The 25283-nt window shown below is 42.0% G+C and overlaps 3 protein-coding genes across 5 annotated transcripts; 1 reads left to right on the forward strand and 2 right to left on the reverse strand.

Annotated features, from left to right (window-relative positions):
• Positions 1–237: 237 nt before the first annotated feature.
• Positions 238–15470, reverse strand: LOC115623335 (TATA-binding protein-associated factor 172). Its single transcript, XM_030517606.1, has 8 exons — positions 14931–15470; positions 7089–7206; positions 6026–7017; positions 4185–5865; positions 3601–4090; positions 1300–3338; positions 962–1202; positions 238–900 (listed from the first exon to the last, which is right to left on the reverse strand). The coding sequence occupies exons 2-8, from the start codon at positions 7097–7099 to the stop codon at positions 460–462; spliced, it is 5895 nt and encodes a 1964-aa protein (XP_030373466.1). The 5' UTR covers positions 7100–7206; positions 14931–15470; the 3' UTR covers positions 238–459.
• A 606-nt stretch (positions 15471–16076) lies between these two features.
• Positions 16077–21131, forward strand: LOC115623959 (SWI/SNF complex subunit SMARCC2). Of its 2 annotated transcripts, none has more exons than XM_030518525.1 (8): positions 16077–16299; positions 16371–16496; positions 16608–17520; positions 17575–17905; positions 17970–18753; positions 18806–19013; positions 19629–20636; positions 20752–21131. In XM_030518525.1, the coding sequence occupies exons 1-8, from the start codon at positions 16183–16185 to the stop codon at positions 20886–20888; spliced, it is 3624 nt and encodes a 1207-aa protein (XP_030374385.1). In that variant the 5' UTR covers positions 16077–16182; the 3' UTR covers positions 20889–21131. The 2 variants fall into 2 exon arrangements, with proteins under 2 accessions (XP_030374385.1, XP_030374386.1); XM_030518526.1 differs by having other exon boundaries at positions 19833–20636.
• Positions 21132–21724: 593 nt separating this feature from the next.
• On the reverse strand, positions 21725–25199 carry LOC115623796 (retinoblastoma family protein). 2 transcript variants are annotated; one of them, XM_030518337.1, is made up of 3 exons: positions 25121–25199; positions 23918–25053; positions 21725–23828 (listed from the first exon to the last, which is right to left on the reverse strand). In XM_030518337.1, exons 2-3 carry the CDS (start codon positions 25044–25046, stop codon positions 22501–22503), a joined length of 2457 nt encoding a protein of 818 aa, XP_030374197.1. In that variant the 5' UTR covers positions 25047–25053; positions 25121–25199; the 3' UTR covers positions 21725–22500. The 2 variants fall into 2 exon arrangements, with proteins under 2 accessions (XP_030374197.1, XP_030374196.1); XM_030518336.1 differs by having other exon boundaries at positions 23918–25069; positions 25121–25146.
• Positions 25200–25283: the final 84 nt, after the last annotated feature.

Genomic DNA, 25283 nt, shown 5'->3' on the forward strand with positions numbered 1-25283 from the left:
GCCATTGGTTTCTAAATGGTCTGAAACCATAAAGCTACCTTCAACTACCTGTTTCAATCATTGAATAGTGCAGTTTGCCCTTTGCCGATAAACGGCATGTTAAATAAAACCGCCTAGAAATCTCTACGAAATATAGCTTTCGTTGACAAAAATCTTCTTAAGTAGCAATGTTTGCGTGTCTGACCGCAGCTTTAGTCTGACCATCCAAACTTTATAAATTGAAGATAAGACCATTGATTCATTAACAATTTTTATTTCAAAATGTTTTTCTTTTTTTATTTAGAATTTTATTTGTTTGTTGTTGCAAAAACATGTGAGTGCATCGTAAAAACATTTGCCAAATATATGCATGCATTTTAGAAATAGCCAGAGAACTTTCTAATGAAAATGTATGTGTTTGTGTGTGTCCAGCAACAGGAATAATCGCTGTACCAAGTCTTAAGCAGGAAGGATTTTTTGTTATTTTTTCAGAGTCTGCACAAAATTTCCCAAATCATATTCTTCCTCATACTGATGCTCTGACCAGAGCTCTGGCAGACTCTCAATTATGGTATTCATGGATACGGAACCACCAGTAGTCGAAGCGGTGGTGCCGCTGCTATCCGCTTTGTTGTTGCCACCGCCATTGAATAGATCGAAGATTTGGGAGGTGCCCATTGTCTGCAGAGAGGCGTTCTCGGCACTCACCACTGTATTGGCTGTGAGTATCTTGAATTTTTGCAAGCCCATGATTTTCTCTTCAAGCGAATTACGCGTAATTAAACGATAGACGTTGACGACCTTTTTTTGTCCAATACGATGGGCACGATCCATAGCCTGCAGATCCTTCATAGGATTCCAGTCGTGCTCGACAAAAATTACCGTGTCGGCGCCAGTTAAATTGAGACCCAAGCCGCCAACCTGCAAGACATCAAGAAGATATAACTATTTATATCTCCGAGCTGTTTTTTAATGTCCTTACCAGAGTAGTTAGTAGAAGAACATCTATGCTGGGATCACTGTTGAAATTATTGACTATATCCTGACGCATCGAAGGCGGCACGCTGCCATCCAAACGTAAATATGTAACGCTGGGCAAATGTTTGCGTAGCAAATCCTTCTCCACAATGTCCAGCATGGCCTTCAATTGGCAAAAAATGAGTGCACGATGCTGACTGACCGACTCTGTTTGCACACCAATGCCGCAGTCCAGAAGCAATTGCCTGGAAATTAGGTAAATGCGATTAATTAAAGCCATATATTTTTCCCTTTTGGGAGTTGAATTTTACGAAAACGCTTTTAGTTTCTAAGTCCACTTACTTGAGTGCAGGTAGCTTGGCGGAGTGCTCGATATCATCAAGGCTAGTGTTACTAATGGCCAAATTGGCGGCCACACCGCTCTGTTCGGTGGCATCCTTGAGCACCAGTTTGGGATGGTTGCAAACGTTCTGTAGATAACGCAATGCCTGGAAGATGTGCGTCTTTGCATTGAGATTCTCTGTCTCGCCGAGTTTATCCAAACAGTCTTTTAAGTGTTTCTTGCTAAAGTCCTCGTACAGGCTTAACTGCAATGGACTCAGTTCGCACAGCAAATCCTGTGTTATCTTTGGCGGCAAATCGTGCAGCACATCCTCTTTGACGCGCCGCAACAAAAACGGCAACACCTGACGATGCAACGCTTCCATGGCCAGTACCCCAGCCTCCTGCTCCTTGGCCGAACTCTTGGCATCACGCGAAGCGAGTATGGGACGTGAATAGCGTTGCGCAAATTGTTTTTCAGTACCCAAAAAGCCGGGCATTAGAAAATCAAACAGCGACCACAACTCCAGCACATTATTCTGTATGGGTGTGCCCGAAAGGATGAGTCTATGATTGGCCTTCAGTTGTTTGACTGCCTTCGAGTTCTTCGTCTTGCCATTCTTAATGATGTGCCCCTCGTCGAGGACACAATAGTTGAAGTGTATGTTGCGAAAGTAGTCAATATCCTTGCGTATGGCATCGTAGGAGGTGACGACCAGATTGCAGCTCGTTCCAATATGACTGCGCAGCTTTTCGCGGCCGACGGGTATGCCAAAGTAATGGAGGGGTCGCAAAATCTGTGATTGCGCCAGAAACTTGTTCACTTCGTAGATCCAATGGCCCGTCAGCGTAGGCGGACAGATCACCAGACTGGGCAGTGGCGTCTCTCCATCTGTCATACGCTTTTTGTGATCCCCGGCCAGTATACAAATGGTCTGCAGCGTTTTGCCAAGACCCATGTCGTCACAGAGTATACCGTGCAGATTATATTGGTTGAGAAATCCTAGCCAATTAATGCCCGCTTGCTGATAGCTGCGCAGCTCCACAGTCAACGGCACGGGCACACGATAGTCTGGTATGGTTTTGGGAGCAAACAAATAGTCCAAGAATTCACTATCCCGCGATTTTCGCGCCTGCAACGCCTCCGATTTGATCAGATGCTGGCGACCACCAGCCGCCCGCGAGTCTAACGGCATCAGCTGAATGAGTGTGGCAAAGCAATGCGTGGCCAGCAGGCGCACGGACTCGTCCGGATCGCTCATGGATCCCAACAGTGGCACCACCAGTAGCACGATATACGGCACTATCTTGATTTGCAGTTTATTCACCACCCGCTCAATGGCCTCCACAGCGCCCTGACGCTCAATAACGAGCTCGATTTTCCGCAACAGTCCCACCAAATGATTGACCACATAGTCCATCGTATTGCAGGCATCGATGTCGGCTAGCGTGGCAATGCAACGTGCAGCCATGTGTCGCACTGCTTTCAGCGGATGCGTCACAATACCACCCAAATGTGGTAGCAATGCAAAGAGCTGCGTATGCCAGCTGGTGTGTAGATATGGCGCCGCTGTCTCGATCAACTGCAGCGATGTCATTAGTTCGTTGGTGAGCGCCAGATCCGGCAAGCTGCTGGCTAATTGCTCCGAAGTATGGTTGCTGGCGAATTGGGTGACCTTATCGAACATTAACTGTTGAAAAATGGGCACCTTCTCCACAATCTGCCGTCCAAAGGACACACACAGCTTGCCAATGGCGCTGGCAGCTCCTTGACGTTGAGTTCGACACAAACGTGCCTCCATTTCCTTGCTCTGTAATGTTGCGGCACTCTCCATGTTCGCCACGGCGGCGGCAGCAGCAGCAGCCAACACATCACTTGACGGCGGTCGTCCAGGTCCTCGAGGGGTTGGCGTCGTCGGTGTACTGCAGCTGGCCACATTGGCAACAGCCGTTCGACTCGAATTATTCGCCTGCTGTTGCAAACTCAGTGTCAATATGCCATAGTAGACGCAGTTTGGGGATCCCGCCTCCGTCTGTTTCTGTGTTAGGTTGGCGAGTGTCTGAAACACGAGATAGGAAAAAATTTTCAGGATAAAAGAAGTAGTGCGTTAAAATGTTTCTTAGGAGTATTTAATTCATAATTATAAAGCAATTAAAGCTCATTGTAATCTCAAAAAGTTGATTTTTCATAAATAATTTCCCCAATTGGAGGGCAAATTGTACCCAAATTTGAGATCTTCATAAATTAATTTATATATTATATTTATTGATTTTTAATTAGTTAAATAACAACACTTTTATAGTCGGGTTCTATTCACTTACAATCTTGGGCGTATATTCGGCATCGCTCTTGAGCAGGGTGCACAAATTGTTCAGAATCTTGCTATTTGGACTAGGATTTCTATCACAAACTTGATCCATTAAATGCACCAGAAACTCGGCAGACAATTGTTGCAGCTGAACGCATTCCTCGCGCTTAATGGACTCCATTAATGGCTTCACGACTGGATTCAGTTTCTCGGGCAAGCAGTGGAGAGCACAAATGGCACCAGCCAATGCAGCCTGGGCGCTCACATGATATGAGCTTTGTTCATTAGTTGTCTGCTGATATGAAGCTTGTAGACTGCGCCGTCTCTCGAGGAGCGTATCTAGCACTTTAGTCCTGAGCGGATAGATCTGTAGATTGGAGCTGTGCGAATAGGCGATCGCCTCGATTTGGTCCAGCGTTAGAATCTTGGCATTGTTGAAGTCATTTATGGGTATTTTATTTTGTTTTAACGTTGCTACAAAATCCTGCGTCTCCTGCAACAATCTGTGGATACAGTTAGATGAAATAGTAAGTGTAAGTAATAGTGTCTTATCATCTCTGCGGCATATTGAGAATTTAATGATCGAAATCTGCTCACCTAGTTAGCGAGATGGCCACCTCATCGTAGTAGAAATACTCGTTTACACACTGATGCAGTTTCTCCTGCAAGTTCGGTGGTCCCGGACGTACAGGTTCATCTTCGAGCGCCCAGAAGGCAATAATTAGGCCGCACACCAGACGCTGTACGGCAGAGCGTGCATTCAGATGGACGAGGAGCACTTTGGTATAACAATCCGTTGGGCTTTCCATTTGTGGCGTGTAGACAAGACCGGGAGCCGGCTGTACCAGATAATGTGAGAGAGCACCGAGTACGCGGGAAGCCATTACACGAGCACGCACAAAGTTAGCCTCACGCACCTCCAGGGGCGTGGCTTCGCTGCCGCCCAAGAACAGCTTCAATGTGGCATTGGTGTGGGCTAGAGCAGCGCCACCCAAATCGTCTCCAATGCGCGGCGTGCGACGACGTGGAGGCATGCATGGAGTGTTTGGCGTTAGTGTCTCTCCGGCGGGAACAACTCGCATCAGAGAATTCGCATCGAAGGCTAGACGCGGTGGCTGCATGGCTAGGCATATCCAGGAGGAAACAAAGGGGCAGGCGGCGAGCAGCAGGGCACCCAAATCGGCATACTCGATGAGATTGGCCCAAACGCGACGCGCCAGTTCCTGTATCTCGGCCTGCGGTTCGACTAGAATCCTTTGATAGATGTGACGCAAAGCCTGTTGGAGCAGCTGCGATTTCCAATCGATGACGCCAAAATTTAGCTTCAGAGGCTTTGTTTCAAGCTTAACGACAACATCTTTAGCATCGCCATTACCATTCGCCTTGCTGGGCTCTTCCAGTTTCACAATCGTCGACTCACGTTTGTGGCCACTGGTCAGCGTGTAGAGAGTCGTTAAAGTGGATTTGCGCACAGAACTGGCGCTATGTGATAGAAAGGGCCACAAACGCGGTACCAACGTGTCCATTGGTTCCATTTCGATCCAGCTGGCGGCGTTTGGTAAGCACAATATGGCGGCCAAAAGACCCATAAAACTATTGCAGGCCGAAGTCAATTCGTCCTGATCCAGCAGCAGATCCCACAGCATTTTCACAATCGAAGAAACCTGGCTGGGGTTCAGTAGTTTGGGCAACCAGGAGGCCACCGGAATAAGTGTGGAGGCAGCCACCGCACCCACATCGTCGACAGTGTCGGAGAGTCCCAGCAATATATCTGATATGGTCTGTGGCATATAAATATGCAGCAACTCCTCACGCACCACGAATACATACTTGAGACCCAAGAGACCGCCATGCCGCACCTCCCACTCGTTGCTGTGCTTAATCAGCTGCAGCAATATATCCACAATGCTCTGCACTCTGTCCACATCGATCTCTTTGACCAGCGTGCCCAGCACTTGTGCGCAGGTTTCGCGCACCGGCGCCACCACTTGATCCGAAACAAAATCGCCGAAACGATCCAAACACAGCACACACAATAGTCGGAGGGCAGCATCCTCCAGCCAGCGACTGTGGGATTCGAGCATTTGATCACGCGTCTGTTGAATACTCTTTCCTGCTCCCTGGCCATGCTGGTTGATCAGCTCCCGCAGTGCCGTGGCAGCTCCATGCCGCACCTCCCACTTGGCATTAAAGAGATCAATGTAGAGCCGGGCACAAAAGTTTTCCAGTGGCCAGCTAACAGCATCCACCCAAGTGCCAGTGGCATCGGGTACGGGATCTGCAATAAATGGTATGTATATCTTAAATTTAATAACTATCTTACTAAGCATTCTAACATTTGAATATCTAATCCATTGTTTTTGAAGATGTCATTAACTTAGTATGTGACTAGGTGTAGCCGATGTGTTAGCCTGTCTGTTTCAAAAATTCGGACTCACCGTTTAGATTATAAAAGATCTCCTGTCGGTCACTTGATTTCATTTTTTTCTTTTCTGGCTCCTCGCCGATAGTGGCACCATTTCCAGTTGCCCCGCCATTGCTGTTACTGCTGCCCGCCGTTGAGTTGCGCCGGCTGCTTGTTGGTGTTACTGTTGTGGCATTGGCTGTCTGAGCGCCGCCAGTGGCGCTCTTTCTGGCTTTGCGTTTGGCGCGATTAATCTCACGGCAGCTGAGCTGTTGGCCACCACCATTGGCTGGCTTTATGTTTAGAATGTGCTCAACGGGCACCTTCTCGGCGTTGACGTTGTAGCTGCTTCCGGCACGCGTCATTGTCACATCCTCGTCGGTGATCATGTCGGTGAGATTGACACCAAGCTTGGCTGCTGCAGTGAGTCCAAGTTTCTCATTGAGGAGGGCGCGTTGGCGACTCAGTCTTGCGGCTCCAGTGGAAGCTGCTGTCGCCTCGGCGCCCCCGCCATTCGCTGGCTGTTCATCCTGCACATCGAACTCATTGCCCTCAGAGCCAATGAGACGTGCACCCTTCAGCAGGATCTGTTGTAAATCGAATTCGGCAAAGCTGAGCAGCCGTTCGCTTTGCTGAGGTCCGCCGCCTATTGTTGAGGACGAGACATGTGAGCCGCTTGATTGACAGCTGTCCTCCTCAACGGCGGCCAAAGACGTATTGCTGCTGCTATTGTTGTCGTTTGGAAGCTTTTGTTCATCGCAGTTCTTCTCCTTCTTCAGATTAATGGCCTCCGTCGTCTGGAGCTCGGGCTGCCAAGGTGGCACCTGCTTGAGTATAGCCTCAACCGTCTGCGCCGCAGCAATCCGCGTATCCCACGATGTGCTGTGCAGATAGCCAATCAGACGATTGAGAAGCGCATGAAGCTCATGTGGATAGAGTTTTTGTACTTCGCCGATTTGTTTGGCAGCTGCACGACGCGTGGCGACTGTGGAGCCCGACTCGAGAAGTATGAAGAGACGATCGAGCCTATAGAAGCAAACATTTCATGAATTAGTTATGCATAGGTATTGTTTACTTTTTGACTTATTGTCACTTACCGGGATGTCATTATATAGCGAAAGCTTCGCTCTTTTCCTTAGCGCTGTTTTTTTTTTATTTATTTTATTTTGTGACACGTCTATTCCGTGCTCTTCTCACCTTACTATAGTAACTAATCTGAAAGAATATGTAAAATAACATTAGTACTTTTTTTTTAAATAAATAAGCATATTACTTAGAAGCTTGTCCAATCTTAATTTTCAAGCTGAAACAAGCATAACTGAAAAAACCTATTCCACGTCATTAAGAGAGTTACCTCCACCCTATCTCGCAATATACATATGTCGCTCTCTTAATCTTAAATTTAAGCACATTTCTGTGAGACTATCCAATCGTAATTAGCGTATTCTTTATCATCGAGGATCAATAAATTCAATTTTAATTAGTTGCAGTCTAGCAACATTTCGAAGGTGGCACAACAATAGAAACCTATTTCACATACTCTCACATAATATATAATAATACGTGTTTATACGAGTACACATGCATATGGATATGCGCACATTCGATGAGACGATTTGCGATTTCACTGAACTGAGAACAAATTTTATGGGTGTATTTTATACAAGTATATCTTAAGCTTGGTGTTTAACCAAATAAGGAAATTTTTCTCCATGTAGCCCAATTTTTGATAAATTAATCCTATGGCAACTTATTGGTGATTCCTAACAACAGATGGTTTTAAAAAATACAATCCAACCTGGAATTCAATGGCCTTTAAGCGGTGACAAAATAAAATATATATATATATATATAGTATATAATTTTGTCGATGTCTATGAATGAGACTATATTTTATGTATAGATAGATATACACATCACAAGTGCTAGTTTTTTAAATGTTTAGAAAAATATTAAAAGTTTTTTTTTTTTGACGAAGGTAAAAACCTCATTGAAAAAAGTTTAAAATTTTTGATATATTATACTTTAAAGATTTTTAAACATCTGGTATTTTGAAACATCTAATGATCAGTTTTAAAAATCTGCTGTTCAATGTTATGCGAATTATCATAGAAATCGACGGAATGGATTTACCATTGCAAATGCGATTTAAAAAGTAAATCACAAGAAAATCCCGTAATCGGGAGCACCGCTGTTGGAAGACATCACATATTCGCACGCTTGAGGGCGCACCATCTGATACCAGGCACCCTTTTTGAAGTACCCTTCCCCGTCTCCAGTTCCCCATGATTACGTTTGGGTGCATGGCACGACGATAAAGTTTGTGTACGGAATCTCCCCTTCGAGGGCAATTGCAGGTTAAGCGACTCCGAGCCGAGCTCGAATGTCAATTAGGTATTTCTTTTATTTTAGTAAGCAAGCACGTAGAGACCGACCGAAACTGTTGATTATGCATGCAAAAGGTTGGATTTTTATAACGCTTAAAGCGCACGAGACACGCAAACTGCCAAGAATGACGCAAGGAGTCAGGTCCCGTCCACAGAACAAAAGGAGTCGTGGGCGGATTACACCGATGACTCATAGGTTACGTGATTAGGTCGAGTGCACAATAAAGTAAATATTAGGTATTTATTTTCAACTCTAGCAGTTGAAGATCTTCAAATATTGCCTTTTCGAATTGTTTTTTAATGTTGATGTCTATTGATACTTTCTCCGTTGAAATGCCTTTTGGGTTTTGGATTCTTCTTTCCCTTTTTGGCGCTATTTTTCTCTCTTATTAATCAGATTTTAATATTTACTTTCTTTCACTTGTGGTTATTTTTTAATAGAGCGACAAACTGAGAACTGTTCTTTCTGAAGAAGATTTTCCATGTAATGCTTGTCTTTATTTAGGTTTAAAATATAGAGGAAAATTCATGCAAGATTAGAAAACCGAAGCTGTCTTTTCATACTCTTTTCCCTCTAGATTGGTTAAACAGGAATATAAATGGTATCTTGTCTATACTTAATTAAAGTACATATATAAAAAAGAATTTTAAAAAACATGTATTAGGGATTTTTTAATATCCCCCTGGACTGCACACTGTTTTTTTTTTCCTATGGCTTCTAAGCAAGATAAGAAAGAACTTAAATGAATGACATTCAATTCAGCTATCATAGAAAAATTGATCTTTTTTCTTTTTTAAAAATTCCAAATTAGAGATATACTTGTGAGGTTATGGTTGAATAGAAATGTTAACACTATCGCCGACTCATAACCATACAAATTTAATAGGCAGCCAATAAAGATAATAGTATGTATGTTATCTCTTTTTTTGAAAGTGTTGTGTCTGTATGAAATAGCTTATTCGAATAAATGCAGCCCATTTAGAGGAAAATCTATAATATAGGAGTGTTGTGTTAATATACATAATTGGCAAGGGGGAAAAGGCATTTTATCCCAGTTCTCGATGATTGTGTGTAAACAAATAAGCATTAAATTAATCAGCCGAATGACATCATTGAATTGGAAAACGGCCCGCGCAGAAAGTTACGTGACAATAAGTAGAATTTTGTTTAAAAAAAATGCTCCCAATATTCCAACATATTACGTGGAGGTCTATCAAAGACGTAACTAATGAGTCAATGAACAAAAACAAAACGTAAAAAATATGTCAATTAGATATGATAATGATTAAAGCCGGCTTTAGTGAGGCTTTGTGTTTGAATTTTCGGACAATCTTGCCTCTCCCACTAAATCTTTTTTTCTTGGCATTTACAGAATTTCGAAATATATTTTTGAGATATGACGTTATTGATGAGTGCGAGTGTCGGTGTTTTTTGTTATCTCTCTGCTACTGTTTATCAATTTAAAGTTTTTTAAATAAATATGTTTCTTATATAAAACAAAGTCAACAAAAGTTCAGACCGAGATAAGCGACATAAGTTTTTTATGTGGGGATCAAGGACTAATCAAATACATAGATTCATATGAACTTACATATCCCCAGATATACATATGTAGAGGGTTCAGTGAACCGATAAAATAGCTGCGAGTCAGCACCCCATATCTGAATGTAGTGATGGAATTGCATGTGTTACCATGTAACCACTAACTATAGAGAGAAGTATGTTTGTCATAAAAATTAATGTCTGCCTGCAATAAAATCACATTGAATGAAAAAACGCACAACGATAGGCGCCTCATAATGAAAACATTTGTATGACTTGCGAATGGCCATAGCTTCAATATACGTACTATATGTATGTATGAATTGTACGTCTAGATTTGTATACACAAAGTGAACGACTGGCCATAAAGACAATATGTTTGTCTGTTTGTCTGTCGCAATATCACTGATAACCAAAAGCGCAATATCAACGTTTTGCCAGCGACCTTGCAATATTGTGGAGGTGGCGGTGAATTGGCATAGTCAGGGGAGGGACATTGACAGAGTAATTAAAATAACATTACATGAGACAATTCAGATGATGGGATGGTGACGAACACACACAGTTACTGAAATCTGTTCAACTGTAACAATAGCTATAAATGTTCAATACGCAATTGCTATCGATTATTATTTTTGTTGTTGTTGTTATATTTATTGGCACTTTTGTAGTTCCGATAAGGGGTTATACTACATATGTGCACAAATTTTCATGATCAATAATGGAAAAATGATTGCGAGTCCATTTAAATAATCATTTCAAATGTATACCTATATTTTTCCATCCATTCATAAGATACTACATTATTCTAAGTTTTTCTGAGCGAGGGCCAAATATAGTATTTGCAGGCTATTAGTCAAAATTACTGATATGGGATTGGAAAATGTATTTATTTATATAGTATGTCATGTGGCTATTAAAATGCGTTTTACAAAGCGATTACACTAAGTGTTGCAATGCACAAAATATAATAAAAATAGCTTTAAAATGGCGCCATTGAAAAGTACAAGGTTACCCGAACATTCTAGTAAAATATCATGAGAATTGTTCGAATACAAGTCAAGTTATAAAAGTGTGGTTTTTGATAATGAGTGCTTATCTCGTAAATTACATGAGGGATTTCCGCTTTGATCATAGATTTGAACATTTTTAGCCGCCAGTAAATGCATATACTATAATTCAACAAAAAACGGGTCTATTCATCTATTAAATATGATTACTTTAGTTCAGCGCACAAGAAAGCTAAATTTAAAATTTATAAATATAAAATTAGCAAACACATGTGTTTAAGTTAATATTTGTTATACTGCTATACTTGGTACGTAGAAATAAAGTCAATATTTTAACAGCTGTGTGTTGGCATATAGAATATTTAAATACATGTGATATTCCGGTTAACAGTTATATTAAAATGTGTTATTGAAGCTTTGTATTTTGTACATTGAGACAAACCACATACTTTATATACTTTATTTGTTATACGTGTATAGGCGTATATCTGAAGGTTCAAATGCCAGGTAAGAGAATAAATTCTAATATAAAGTATTAATAGGAATGAAAATAATTTCGGATGGTATAGTTTGGAATCATGTTTTTAATCACGTTTAACCCAAAAAAAAAATGTACCCTCCCTAAACGTCCAAGCACCACACCGTGGGCGAACATCTTAGTCAGACCCAAAGCTTTTTGTATTATTTAGAATAAAAGGTTGCCTGATTTCTCTTAGCTGGAAATTTAAATATACGGGTACATACGTACATATGTATGTACATAAAAAACTTCCCCACCGCAATACACGGTTCCAATGTTTATTATTGAACCAGATGTTTAAGGGTCACACTTTGCCATAGCTATCGCGTCGTTTTATTATTCTCGTGCAGATAACAAGTACAAAAATGGATTCAGTCTCATTTAAGAATTCTACATTTGAAAATTTCCCACAAGGCCAGAGTTGCTTATCGGGAAATGCATCCAATTGTAGATGGACTCGTTCACAGTGCCCTTACATGCAAGATCTATGTACAAATGCATGTACATATTATGTATGTATGTAGGTACGTGACATAAAAGCGCGTGTACTTATTTATATAGAGAGACGACTACAAGAAATGGCAGCCAAAAGCGTCTGTGTACACAACTAATAAAATGTCAAACTGTGTATGTACACGTACATACATATATATGTATGTATATGCAAACAAACCTACGTATGTATGTGCATACTATACATGCATACTAGTCTTAAAACTAGTTCAAGTGCCTTGCCCGTGCCCTACCCCATTGCAAGCCAAAGAGCGAGAATGATGGCTGAGAGCGAGACTTGAGTCGGCGGCAGGTGCTCGGCTCGTAAATTTTTAGTCGCGCAACGTGGACAACGCATGGCCAGGTTGACGATGTTGACGTTGGCGATTGACGGACGACGCGTAGTTCGTCTGTCCAAAGCTCTGCTTTGGAGACGCGGCTCAATTTCACATTTGCGTTTTGTGCTGTAATTTCATCAACAATTGCTTCCTCCCATCCATTAAGCGAAGCGTCCGGCCAAAGAAAAAACGAGAGACTGTTACAGCGAAGTTACAAGCTCGACAGTAAAACACCCTGTACGTGTTACTCGCAAACCACCGTTAATACCTTTTTAGGGTTTAACCGATTTGAATAAAATGAAAATACAAGGGTTATTTTTTATTTTTAGTTAGTTACATATTACTGAAACCCGAAAGATTAAGTAATTATTATATATTGTTATTTAATTATATATTTGACTAAATAACAATACTTGACAAAATTGTATACATCTGCAAGATATATCACTTGCAAGATAATAAAATGAAAATACCAAATTAAAGAAAACAACATAAAATGTAGAAAAGTTGATTTGGAATTGCGGACAGTATTGACAAAGAAAGGGCGAAAAATAAAATAGCTCGTTTTGCTTTGAAATTATGGGAGCACTATTCACACACACTTTATGGGCTAGGTGTGATTATTTCTGCCTGTTACATAGAATTGCACAAACATAAAATACACTTGTTACCCCTTAGGTACAGAGAATAAAAACGCGCGTAATTCAAAGCTGCTTGAATGAATGCATATATATGTACGTGTCTAACCGATACAAACGTGTACATATACATAAATTGACTGAATGAATGAATGAATATGATTGCCCAAACGATACAAAATAAATAGCAACAACACTTGAGAGCAATGTGTGAAACTAAAAATACAACAAGGGGCGGCGGCGATATGCATACAAACACTTATCTAAATATGAACTGTATTTGTAGCCAAGAATAAAAGAAAAATGCAAACTCCCACAAGAAATACAAAAAGCTTCAACTCATTAGCTAATGTAAAATACATTCAAACATACATTCATACATATGTATGTGTTTATAAAGACATATGTATGTATGTAGATATCGGGCGTGTACACAGAACAATAGAAAAGTAGCGAAGAATACACAAACGACCTCGTGTGCTTGTGTGTGTAGGCTATTTGCTTTGTTTTTGTTGGCAAAGGATTTGAATTGAACAAGAATGGAATGCTATAGTCGGATAAAACCGACTATTAAAGACGCTATACACACCTCCCAAACGAAATGTATTAATTTCTTATATATATATAAAAATAATTACATGTTATTTTTTTTAAATGCAGGGCTCTTTGGAAAAAATGAATCAATTTTTCTGTGCATGTATTCGAGTTTCGTTATTCTAGCTATTAAACTTGCCAATAATATGGTTGTTGCATACATTCGTTATAAACTAGTATACTCTATTAACCTTTTTAGAGTATATTGTATAAAAACCTCAATCTATCAACGACAGCAGCAGCGCAGCTTGTTAGGTCGCTGACGTCGACGCACAAAGAGAGCGCGTTGGTCATTGGATTCTATGAAGCACACACTAACGCACACACATGCACATGCATGGGGGAAACGAGTACACATAAAAAAATGAAATGTATAAAATTTCTTAAATATATGTACGTCCCTCTTATCAGCACACAACATGCCCCCGCTGGCCCCTTGCTCTTGTCGCTACTGCTGACGCAGCAACAAAAGTATCAGCCAGCAGCCATCAAAGTAAATAGGCAGGAAAGCAGCTGCGCAGTCAGCTACACACACTCACACACACTCATACCTACACGCACACATTGAAATTTGCAACGGAAGCATACGGCATACATACATATTTAGGTATTGATGTATGTACATATTTCTAGTGGACCAAGCAAAGGAAGCAGCGCAGTGAGCGTCAGCGATAAATAGACCTGGGGCTACCGGAGAACACATCCAACAACACCACACACTACTGCCACCCAAAGCAAATGTAATTAGCTATGCGGTAGAGATGGACATGGGCCGGCTTCTTTCGTCCCACAACCCAGAACGAAATTTAAGGAGAAAAGACTATGCCTGCTACCATTTCCGCATTCGAATAAATTTGTCGAAATCGATTTAGTGCAATGCTTTAATTTTTAAAAATTAAGGGAATTTTTTACAAAAAATTTCTGTTCCTATTGAAATTAATTCCATATATGTCTCATTATTTATACACGTATATATTTGGCACTTTCAGCTTTAGCTCTAAAATAGCAATTAATAATGACATAATATTGGGAACGACTTATAAGCATAATTTTAAGTAAATAAGTATAACAATAATCCTATATAACAGACCCATCTAACAGATAGTTTAATGCAATCAAAAAGTAGCAACGTTAGGCAGCACTAATATGTATCTCATTGTCTAAAATAAATTTCTTTCAGGCATATCAACTTTGACATTAAAACAATCATTTTTTATCTGAATATATATTTGTATCTTTTTGTCCGCAAAATGGGGGATTATGATACAAGAAAGCGCGTGGCACGCAACAAAAACACGGCCCATGTCCACCACTACTTGGGGCCACACAATGAGAGGCCGAAACTGAAACCTCTCTTACATTCGTACATAGTATGTATGTACATTATTTGCATTAAATGGACACACAACTAACTTACCTTTGGCAAATGTTGCGTTGCTGCTGCTCTGCTGCGGCGCGCTGCCTACTGCAGCATATCTGCGGCGTCGACGTAAGCGCTGCGACTGCTGGAAGTTCAGGTCAAGCGCGCTGCATCAAATGGCTGCATTATTGTGCACTTTTCTCCTCAACTTAATGTTTCATGCCAGAAATTAAACATTAATTGTTTAATTTATAGCTTTTTCGCTCGAATTCAATGCGTGCGTCTCTGGCGATTTATTTCCGTATATGTGTGTGTGAGTAGCGCTCTGCTGCAGCGTTGCGCTGCTGCTACGCGTTCACTTTTTTTTCGCAAACCTCACACAATCAGTTCTTCTTATTCACTCACACGCATGGTCAATTTGATTGATTTTTCACGCACGCACACATACACACCCGAGTGCAATTTTTACCACAATAAAATAAGATTTAGGTTGCGTGGCTTATCAGATTAGTCTGCGTCTGGGGTAGAAGAACAGAGCAGTCAACGTTTTAGCTTAACACTTGGTTTTACACTGACACTGATACTTATACACTTTGTTTGCTCTATATTTTTAATTTTTAGATTCCCAGGGAAAGCCATGTTCACGCGCAGCAAGTCGAATTTATAGTGAGCTACTCCACGTTGTGCTGTGTGTTTTAAGAGCGTGCTAGAGACTATCGATACTGCGATTTTTAGTCACGGTGACAATAGTGAATGTTATCAGTTGTACATGCCCATAACTGCGACTTCTCGAAAATATTTAACTATATCCCAAGTTTTCTAACGTTGCAAATTTTAAACAGAGTACTGTCAAGATTAAAAATAAGTTTCACCTAATTTTAATATTTCAGTTTCCATTTATACTTAAATTATGATTAGAGTGTATTTTATACATAACAATTTGAGGAACACGAAATCGCCAATCAGATATACACGTATAATATAATAATTATTAAATGATTTAACAAAAAGTTGAGAAACAAAGTTAACGATGTATAATTTGGTATGTATGGTAAATACTTGTCACTAAGTCAATAATACATTAAAAGCACCCATCTCTAGAGCTGTAAAACCATCGATAGCATCATCCATGGATTGTTTCGTTAGTGAGCGCACAGAAGTGTTCCATCGATACTATCGATAGTATCGTTAATGCTGTTACAGCTCTAATATCAACCCCGATTGAGTGCGTCGGTCATTAGCGTTATTGGCGTAAAACTGAAACTGTGCATACAAATTAGAAAGAAAAACGCATAAAAAGTGAAGAAAGATGAATACCTTAGGTCCTAAAAAGGACGGAAGTCCTAATATTGAGTTTTTCCAGTCGCCAGAGACTTTGCAGGGGTTCGAGTCCATAAGACAGTGGCTGCAAAAGAATTGTAAAAAAGTGAGTACGAAACAAAAATGGCGCTTCATCAAGGGAAACGGGTGCAAGTAAAATTTTAATTTTTTCTCTAGTATCTTGCGCACAGTTCGGAGCCAATTACGAAAGAGTCACTTTCACAATTGTTGATACATTTCCTGCAGTATGTGGAGGCGAAGCTGGGCAAAAACTCGGCGGAGCCACCGGCAACGCGAATTCCGGTAAGTGTATTGGTGTGGGCACAGGGTGTTGTGGGTGGAGAAAATCTTTTGTATGTACATACGAACGTTAAACAACTAATGGAGGCACCGGGGTTGGTTTTCTACTTTTAGATGCGATGTTTCCTGGATTTCAAAAACGGTGGCGGCCTTTGCATCATATTCTCCACAATGTTTCGCTTTCGTGCTGAGCAACGTGGCAAGAAATTCGACTTTTCCATTGGCAAGAACCCCACAAGGAAAGATCCGAATATACAGTTGCTGATTGAAATCGAGCAGGCGCTGGTGGAGGCAGATCTCTATCGCATACCGTACATTTATATACGGCCAGAGATCGAGAAGGGCTTTGAGGGGCGCTTACGTGAGATATTAGACAATCGGCGGGTGGAAATTGTCACCGATGAAGAGGATGCCACGCATATTGTCTATCCTGTTGTGGATCCGCATCCCGATGAATATGCGCGTCCGATTTTCAAGCGTGGTAATCACGTCATGCTGCATTGGTACTACTTTCCTGAGTCGTATGATTCCTGGACATTAAATAGTTTCGATTTGCCCGAAAATATACCGGAGAATCCCGAATCACCGGCGGAACGTTGGCGCGTCTCAGCCTCATGGATATTGGATCTCGAACAATACAACGAGTGGATGGCCGAAGAGGACTATGAGGTTGATGAGCAGGGTAAGAAGAAGATGCACAAGCAGCGTATGTCCATTGATGACATTATGTCCTTCGGGGATGAGAAGAAGAAACCCAGCACGACCAGTGCCAAACAGAAGCGTCGTCGTTCACCGTCGCCCACTACATCGACATCGAAACCGGGCAAGCGTAAGCGCTCTCCAGCAGTCATACACAAGAAGCCACGCAATGATGAAGAAGACGAGGACCTCACGCGGGATTTGGATGATCCGCCAGCCGAACCCAACGTGCAAGAGGTTGTGAAATCGAACGCAGGTCTGCAATCAACTGCAAGCCCGGCTCCAGGCAGCAAATCTCGTGCAGACAACGATATGATGCCCATTAAAGGTGTGTATTTTCATATCAGAATTCAGTGAATAAACTAAAGTTTTCCTTTTATAGGTGGCACTATGACCGATTTGGACGATGAAATGACAGGGGGTAGTGCGGCCCAAGCACTATCCACTGGCGACGGTGAGAACTCGCAAACGGGCAAGACGAGCGATAATAGTAACACGCAGGAATTTTCGTCGTCGGCCAAAGAAGATATGGAGGATAATGTTACGGAGCAGACGCATCACATTATAGTCCCCTCATATTCGGCCTGGTTTGATTATAATTCCATACACGTCATTGAGAAGCGTGCTATGCCCGAGTTCTTCAACAGTAAGAACAAATCGAAGACACCTGAGATTTACATGGCCTATCGCAATTTTATGATTGACACCTACAGGTAATGCTAACGCAATAATTTGCAATAATAGAATTTGTTTATGTACAATATTTTACATTTGCAGGCTCAATCCTACGGAGTACTTAACCAGTACCGCCTGTCGCCGCAATCTGGCCGGCGATGTGTGCGCCATTATGCGTGTGCACGCGTTCCTCGAGCAATGGGGCTTGATTAACTATCAAATCGATGCCGATTTGCGTCCCACTCCCATGGGCCCGCCGCCCACCTCACACTTTCACATACTGTCGGATACGCCGTCAGGCCTGCAGGCCATTAATCCGCAAAAGACGCAGCAGCCGTCGGCGGCCAAGGCATTGCTGGACTTGGATAAGAAACCGCTGGGCAAAGAGGGTTCGGTGGAGCTGGAAAAGTCGGGAGCCTTGGCTGGCAGTCTGGGCATCAAGACTGAGACATTGGAGAATGGAGCCACCGGCGGTCTTAGCTCGGGCGTCAGTCATTTTGGCCTAAAGCTGGATCAGTATGCCAAGAAGCCGGCAGCAATGAAAAATCGCACGGCAGCCAGTTTGTCGCGTGAGTGGACCGATCAGGAAACGCTGCTGTTACTCGAAGGCCTCGAGATGCACAAGGACGATTGGAATAAGGTGTGCGAGCATGTGGGCACACGCACGCAGGACGAATGTATTTTGCACTTCCTACGCCTTCCCATCGAGGATCCGTACTTGGAAGATGACGGTGGCTTCCTTGGACCTCTTGGCTGTCAGCCCATACCATTTAGCAAATCAGGTAATCCAATTATGTCGACGGTAGCGTTTCTTGCGTCAGTCGTGGATCCGCGTGTCGCTGCCGCAGCAGCCAAGGCAGCTATGGAAGAGTTTGCAGCTATTAAGGTGCGTTTTCAAAGTTTTTTATCATGAATAAATTCATATCGCTGCCTTTTAGGATGAGGTTCCTGCCACCATTATGGACAACCATATGAAAAACGTGGAGAAGGCCTCTGTTGGTGGCAAATTCAATCCAAATTTTGGTTTGGCCAACAGCGGCATTGCGGGCACCGGTAATGACAAAGAGGACGATGAGAGCAAAGAGGGCGGAACCGGCACTGGCACAACCAACGACGAGGAAATGAAGGATCTGACAAAAAAAGATGGTAAATCAATCAGAGCTTATACACTAGATTCTTGTAAAATGGGTCCATATATTAAAATCCCCGCAACATGTTGAGACGAATTACTATTTTGATGACTAGCAATTTCATTTTTGAAGAGAATTTTATTAGTTTTGGTATTTAACACCATATCACTCATTTTATATATTTCTTGGAGGTATTTGTTAACCTAATTAAGAAGCCGACTTTAGAAACAAAACCAAATCATATTTTGTTTCCGTTTACACGTAACTTTCCACACCTTTCCAAAATATTTCAGTTCTTTCACTAATAAAGAATAGAATTCTCTTCAACATTAAATTAAAATAAATAATTAAATAGGCTTTCAATGTTTGGTTTAACTTGGCGTAAAATAGTTTTATTCGATCCAAATGTAGACCTGCCCCTCCATATAGCCAGGACTCGTTTGTACGATACTGAAACCTGCTACTCATTTTGAAAATTGTATTCTATTTACATACGATACGATCATTATATTATTTTACATTTCTTTTATTTGCAAAATTAACGCGCTTCCAACAACTATTTGGCCTTTTATAAAATATTGTTTTTGTTTGTACAAAAAATTAAAAAACAACAACGAACACAATACCAAAGACGATGCCAAGTCGAAAGACAAAACGAAAACGGATAAATCGAACACAGCAACAAATACAGACTCAAATAGTAGTAGCACATCAACCACCACCTCAACCAACCCCACCACCACCAACATCAACACTGATAAGAAATCAAAAGAAGCCTCATCCGATAAAACGAGCAATGCCTCAAACAAAACGGCTTCCAACTCCTCACCCACAGAGCCCGGCGTCAGCGGCACTGGTCCCAACACCACCAGCAGCAGCGATGTGGAGATCAAGACCGAGGACAACAACAGTGGCGATGGGGAAACAAAAGACGGCAGCAGCGATGGAAGTAGTGGAGGAGCAGGCGCAGGTGCTGCTGGCAAGGACGGCGCCTTCAGCGAAAACAACATGCAGACAGCAGCGGCCGCAGCTCTTGCGTCCGCGGCCGTGAAGGCCAAACATTTAGCCGCCCTGGAGGAGCGGAAAATCAAGTCTCTGGTGGCACTGCTTGTCGAGACGCAAATGAAGAAATTGGAAATCAAATTGCGCCACTTTGAGGAACTCGAGGCGACAATGGAGCGCGAGCGTGAGGGTCTCGAGTATCAGCGACAGCAGCTCATCACCGAGCGCCAGCAATTCCATTTGGAGCAACTAAAAGCGGCCGAGTTTCGGGCCCGTCAACAGGCCCACCATCGCCTCCAGCAGGAACTTCAACAGCAGGGTCAAGCAGCAGCTGCCGCAGGCTCAATGATTCTCCAGCAACAACAACAGCAGCAGCAACAACAACAGCAACATCAGCAGCAGCAACTCGCAGCCCCTTCAGCTCAACACCAACCGCTGGCCCCGCACATTGGTGCTGCTCCCGCTAATGGTGGCTCCTTTGCAGCGCCTCCAAATGTCACACCCGGCGCCATCGCTAGCAATCCCAGCGCGCCCTCAGCAACTGCTGATCAAGCGGTAGCAGCGCCAGCAACAGGAGGAGGCGGGGGAGGAGTAGCAGCAGCGGCAGCCACTCAGCCAACAGCACCCACGCCTATGGGTAAGTCCTAGACCTGCAAAAACAAAATAAAACACACCTAAATAATTATTTATTAATATTTAAATTTCTCCACTCATCTTACTGGGCCTCACTTAATCAAATTGTAATATTACAGATACCACACCGCCAGCAGCTGCAACCTCTGGGGATCCTGCCACGCCTGCCAATGCGCCCGGACAACCGATGCCGCCTGTCTCAAGCATTCCACCAAGCAGTGTAGCAGCAGCAGCAGCAGCTCCCACTTCAACTTAAACTTTTTAGGCTTAAGCAGATAAAAATACTTTAGTTTGTATGTTACCCCTAATTAACAATGTCTATCTACATCGCTCCCCATCCCCCATTGCATTCGTACTGTAATTGTCCTAAACTGGTAAGCAAATCCCCCCTTGTAAGCGTCTTCATTTGTGTGCGAACAAAGAGACATTCTTGTATCATGTTTGAAACCCCAAATGGCATTCAGTAAAATAAAATTATATTCAATAATTGAATTTCAAATATGAAGAACTTTTACTTAGACATAGAGGGTTTGAAGATCACATTTCAACCTAATTATATGTAATTGAATGTGGTATATTTTCCGGAACACGAACTATTTGATACAGGCAGACTAAACTTGGAACAGGATCTGTGTAAAGGTTGGTCGAAATTAGTGGAGAGGAAGGGTCTTTATAACTCAAATTAATTCTAAAAACGCCGATATTGCTCAAGTTCTATTCCCATTGTATCTATTTAACGTTGTATATTGATTTCCAGAAGCTACAATAAAAATTGACTCTTTTCTACACGCTCTTTCTCCCCACTATCTTAAGCTATCATAAAACTAAAATATTAAGGATCTAAATAATCCGACATGTAAGCATCAGGCGCAATAGTTTGGGAAACTAATTTAACAAACCATTTCATTTAATCTGAATTAAAATCAAAATTAAAAATCATCACTTTATTTTTTTATGTGATCCGATTTTTAAAAAATAAAAATTAACTTTAAAAAATAATATTAATATCTATAGTTAAATTATAAACTTAGACAAAATCGACTAATTTTGTACGAATGTGTAAAAGGAAGGGAAAATTAGATGAAAGGTCTTTAAAAAATGTTTAAAACTAAAAATGGAATTCAATTTATATGTTTAAATGTAAATGGATTTCAAGTATTTGTAGCTTGGATGCTATTTTTGATATCTATTTATAGGTGCAGAGGTATATGTACAACGTTTGTAACAATATAGCAATGAGGCACAACGCGAAAGTTTACTCGACGATTACATTTTAATCGCCATTTTATATGTTATGTTTAAGTTTCAGTTTCGAGTTCTTAGAATTAAGGCTCCCTCTGAAGCCGTGTTCAGACAGGCCAATAGTTTGCACAGAAATTTGTCGAGCTTCAATAACAGTTCTTTATTTTACGAATTTCATCAAATTAGATGAAATCGAAATTGGTAATGTGTTTTTTTTTGGAAATGCTATCAAGTTATGCGGTTTGCAAAGTTTTTTTTTTATCGGATAGTACTTTAGCAATTAGTTAAAACACAATAGTTGTCGTTTTTTGATCAACAGTGCTCGAAAGAATACAATTGGGTGGAGGAACTGGCATTCGTAGTTTTTTGTTTTGTAAATATGGACAAAATTTTCAGTTTGCACAATTGAATTGAATGCGGTAATGAGAACAGGTTCTGTTTTTTCTGCGACAGCCAACTTCTTTTCGACGTTTAAGAATGCACAAATTTTTGTACAAATTATTAGCAGGTTTGAACGCAACTTAAGACTTCTAAAGTTTCCTAGAGCTGCCACAAATGCAGCCAAATAGTAATGGGCACGAATAATGAGACTTATTCTCTATACTTTTAAAAAATAACTAGAATTTCTACTGATTGGCCGTGGATCGTCGTAGTATGTTTGGTCGCTTGGGCTGATAGTGTTGGGGGCTGGATTTATTAAAGGAGTAGGAGCGCTTCTTGCCCGACAATGCGTTCTCCGTGGCCTCAGCTATCAGTGTGGTGCAGTTGCAAGTTTGATCGCACATCACAGGCACGGTCTCTGACATTAAATAGAAATTGTGATTCGGACTGATCTGGCGATGAGTGTGTTCCATGGCAGGCTTCTGATTGGGCTGCAGAAGAGCTCTCACACGGAGACGGCATTTCAGCAGTTGGGAGTAGAAAGTCATCAGAGGTATATAGACTTGATTGTAGAACGCTATTATGTCGCAGGGTGCGCCCTCCATTGGCACCTCCCGATAAACGCTTCGGCGCATATACGGCTGTCGACGATAGACCTGCAGGATCTGTGTAAAGGTAAGTCTCAGACCAGCCATACAACCGTACATATATATGGCACAGATGATGAGTTGATCCAGATGACGTTGTCGCAGAAGCTCCGAGCCATGCGCCGTCACCGAATACTCCACAATATGCCACATGTGGCTAAAATCCATGGGATTGCCAAGCAGACCCAATGGCTTGCAGAGATCGTGGAGGCGTTGCGAGGCCAGCAAATAAAATTTGCGCATACAAATAATCACTGATTTGTGTGTGATGTTAACACATTTGGGGACATTCTCTTTATCTTCAGACTCAGTGGTGTCCTGCAAATTCCGATAGTGAGGCAATTTGTCCAGCTGCCAAAGCTGCGAGTCTCTGCGCCAAATGTGCGTGGCCAGACATTCCGTCTCCACAGACTGCAGATGCCGTATCAGCGCCTGTGAGAGCAGACCATTATGGTGGCGCACCACCAGTTCGATTATCTTCTGAAACTCAAAGGCCTCAATCTGATAACATTCTAGCACCCACGGGAATTCCAGCGTCTTTTGACCGCATATGTGCAGCACCAGTTCGAGACAACAGGCAATCAGAGTGGCGTTGAAAGTGCGCTGAACCAGCAGCTTCGTTATTTTCAGGCCGGGCTTGCGCTGCAGCTCCGCTTTTATAATACTGTCTAGCAGTTTGTAATAAATGGCGCTGCTCAGTCCAAAGCGACGCTTCGCCTCTTCGTCCGACAAATGGGCGGTGGTTTCCGCAGCAGTTCCAAATTTAAGCGCCATGTCCCGCAACGTGTTTTGAATATTGGTTAGCGAATTGGCATCATCTTTATCGATCGCATCACGTATGTGGGTGGGCAGGGTTGGTGGCAGACCATTCCCATGCGTAAGCAGCTGATAAAGATTCATACGTTGGGCCTCACAGAATTTATGACCTTTAAAAGAACGGATGTTAGGGGCTAGGATCAATCAGCACTATTTGAAATTTCAATAAAGTAAACAAATATATGACCAAACAAGTTACCTTCAATCATCCACAACTTTGAGTTCAGTTCCTTCAGCGGCGCATCCTTTGCAACTTCCTTTTCCTTAGGGTTTGTTTGTGGTTCAAACTTTAGGAACAGACGTTCGTCCATTTCATTTATGTCGGCCACAAATGTGGCATAATTACGATTTAAGCTCGTCAGATTGACCTCTAATAGGCCATCCTTAATAAGCTCGCGCATGTGAGTGTGATTCCCCACCAGACGCTGCTCCGAGAAAAACATCATTATCGTCTTGCGAAAGAAAGAGTTTCGGACTACAACGACACCTGATACTGGCAAATCGGGTATAAGCGCACCTATCTTGTCGATGGCACAGTATCCATGCAGGCTTAGGATATCAAAATTTTCCTCTGTCCAATCCTTAGGAATGCCAGGAAATTCCCTATTGATTATCTTCGATTGGTGCACTTCAAGTGCATTGACATAGACCAGCTCCAGAGTGCACACGAGCAACTGAAAGCTAGTTATTAAATTAGTTACAGCGTACTCCGGCAGCTCGTTCCGGACGACCAGGAAGAGCAGCCAACCAAACTCATATATTGCTTGATATTCAAGCAAGTCCTCCTCTTTGGAGGCATCGGGTTTTAAGTAAAGTTGTTGGAAGACGTTTTTGTAGTGACGCAGCAGCAGTTTATCTATGCTAAGTCGCCTCTGCAGATTTTCGATTCTTTTTTTAAAAGTGTCCGAATGATGAGCGAGCATATTCCAATGCTTCATTTTTTGCAAGAAGACGTTAATGCCAATATTAAAGCAGCGCAGTAGATGTGACAACGACATATTCCAGCTATTGCATTGGGAGGATTTTGACCAATATTCCTGCTGCTGGTCTCCGCTATTTTTGCGTTTGGCTCGGGCAGCGACAGCTCTGGATAACATTTCCTTCATCCTGGCCTGCTGGAGCTCGCTATAGATGGCACAGCAGAGCCACAATTGTGCATCTTCTGGACCGTTTATTTTGAATTCGCGATATGCTTGCAGCGCACCATTCTGTATGTCTGGCGGCAGGTCGAGACGTTCGAATATTTTTCCAAAACTCGTATCAAGGATGTCCAATGCCGGCTTAACAACATCGAATGGCGTATTAGTAACGCCATTAATATCCGTCATTTGTATGCTGCACACATATAAAACTTAAATTGCAGGTGCAAATCGCGCCACTTGTTTATTTCATTCCACCTTACCTTAAAATATTAGCTCCGTCCCTATTCCGGCAAAACAATTTCAATGCGTGGCGCGTAAATCGTACTCAATGTCAAAATGCTACGCAGCACGATAAAGCAGAGGAGTATTTTGTTATCGGTTACTTTGCAACGAGTACATTGTCAAGTCACAAGACAGCAGTGA

The sequence above is a fragment of the Scaptodrosophila lebanonensis genome, unplaced genomic scaffold, assembly GCF_003285725.1.
Source record: "Scaptodrosophila lebanonensis strain 11010-0011.00,11010-0021.00 unplaced genomic scaffold, SlebRS2 tig00000053-arrow-pilon, whole genome shotgun sequence".
NCBI lineage: Eukaryota > Metazoa > Arthropoda > Insecta > Diptera > Drosophilidae > Scaptodrosophila > Scaptodrosophila lebanonensis.

What these genes read in the sequence shown, in the direction of transcription:
- LOC115623335 (XM_030517606.1), bottom strand. An exon ending in GATCTTTTATAATCTAAACG is followed by an intron (nt 5,866 to 6,025) that starts GTGAGTCCGAAT and finishes CATTTATTGCAG; the next exon opens with ATCCCGTACCCGATGCCACT. An exon ending in GTGGCCATCTCGCTAACTAG is followed by an intron (nt 4,091 to 4,184) that starts GTGAGCAGATTT and finishes CTGTATCCACAG; the next exon opens with ATTGTTGCAGGAGACGCAGG.
- LOC115623959 (XM_030518525.1), top strand. Translation starts at nt 16,183, where the DNA reads ATGAATACCTTAGGTCCTAAAAAGGACGGAAGTCCTAATATTGAGTTT. An exon ending in CACCGGCAACGCGAATTCCG is followed by an intron (nt 16,497 to 16,607) that starts GTAAGTGTATTG and finishes TTCTACTTTTAG; the next exon opens with ATGCGATGTTTCCTGGATTT. An exon ending in AAGAGTTTGCAGCTATTAAG is followed by an intron (nt 18,754 to 18,805) that starts GTGCGTTTTCAA and finishes GCTGCCTTTTAG; the next exon opens with GATGAGGTTCCTGCCACCAT.
- LOC115623796 (XM_030518337.1), bottom strand. Translation starts at nt 25,046, where the DNA reads ATGACGGATATTAATGGCGTTACTAATACGCCATTCGATGTTGTTAAG. An exon ending in AAAGTTGTGGATGATTGAAG is followed by an intron (nt 23,829 to 23,917) that starts GTAACTTGTTTG and finishes GTTCTTTTAAAG; the next exon opens with GTCATAAATTCTGTGAGGCC.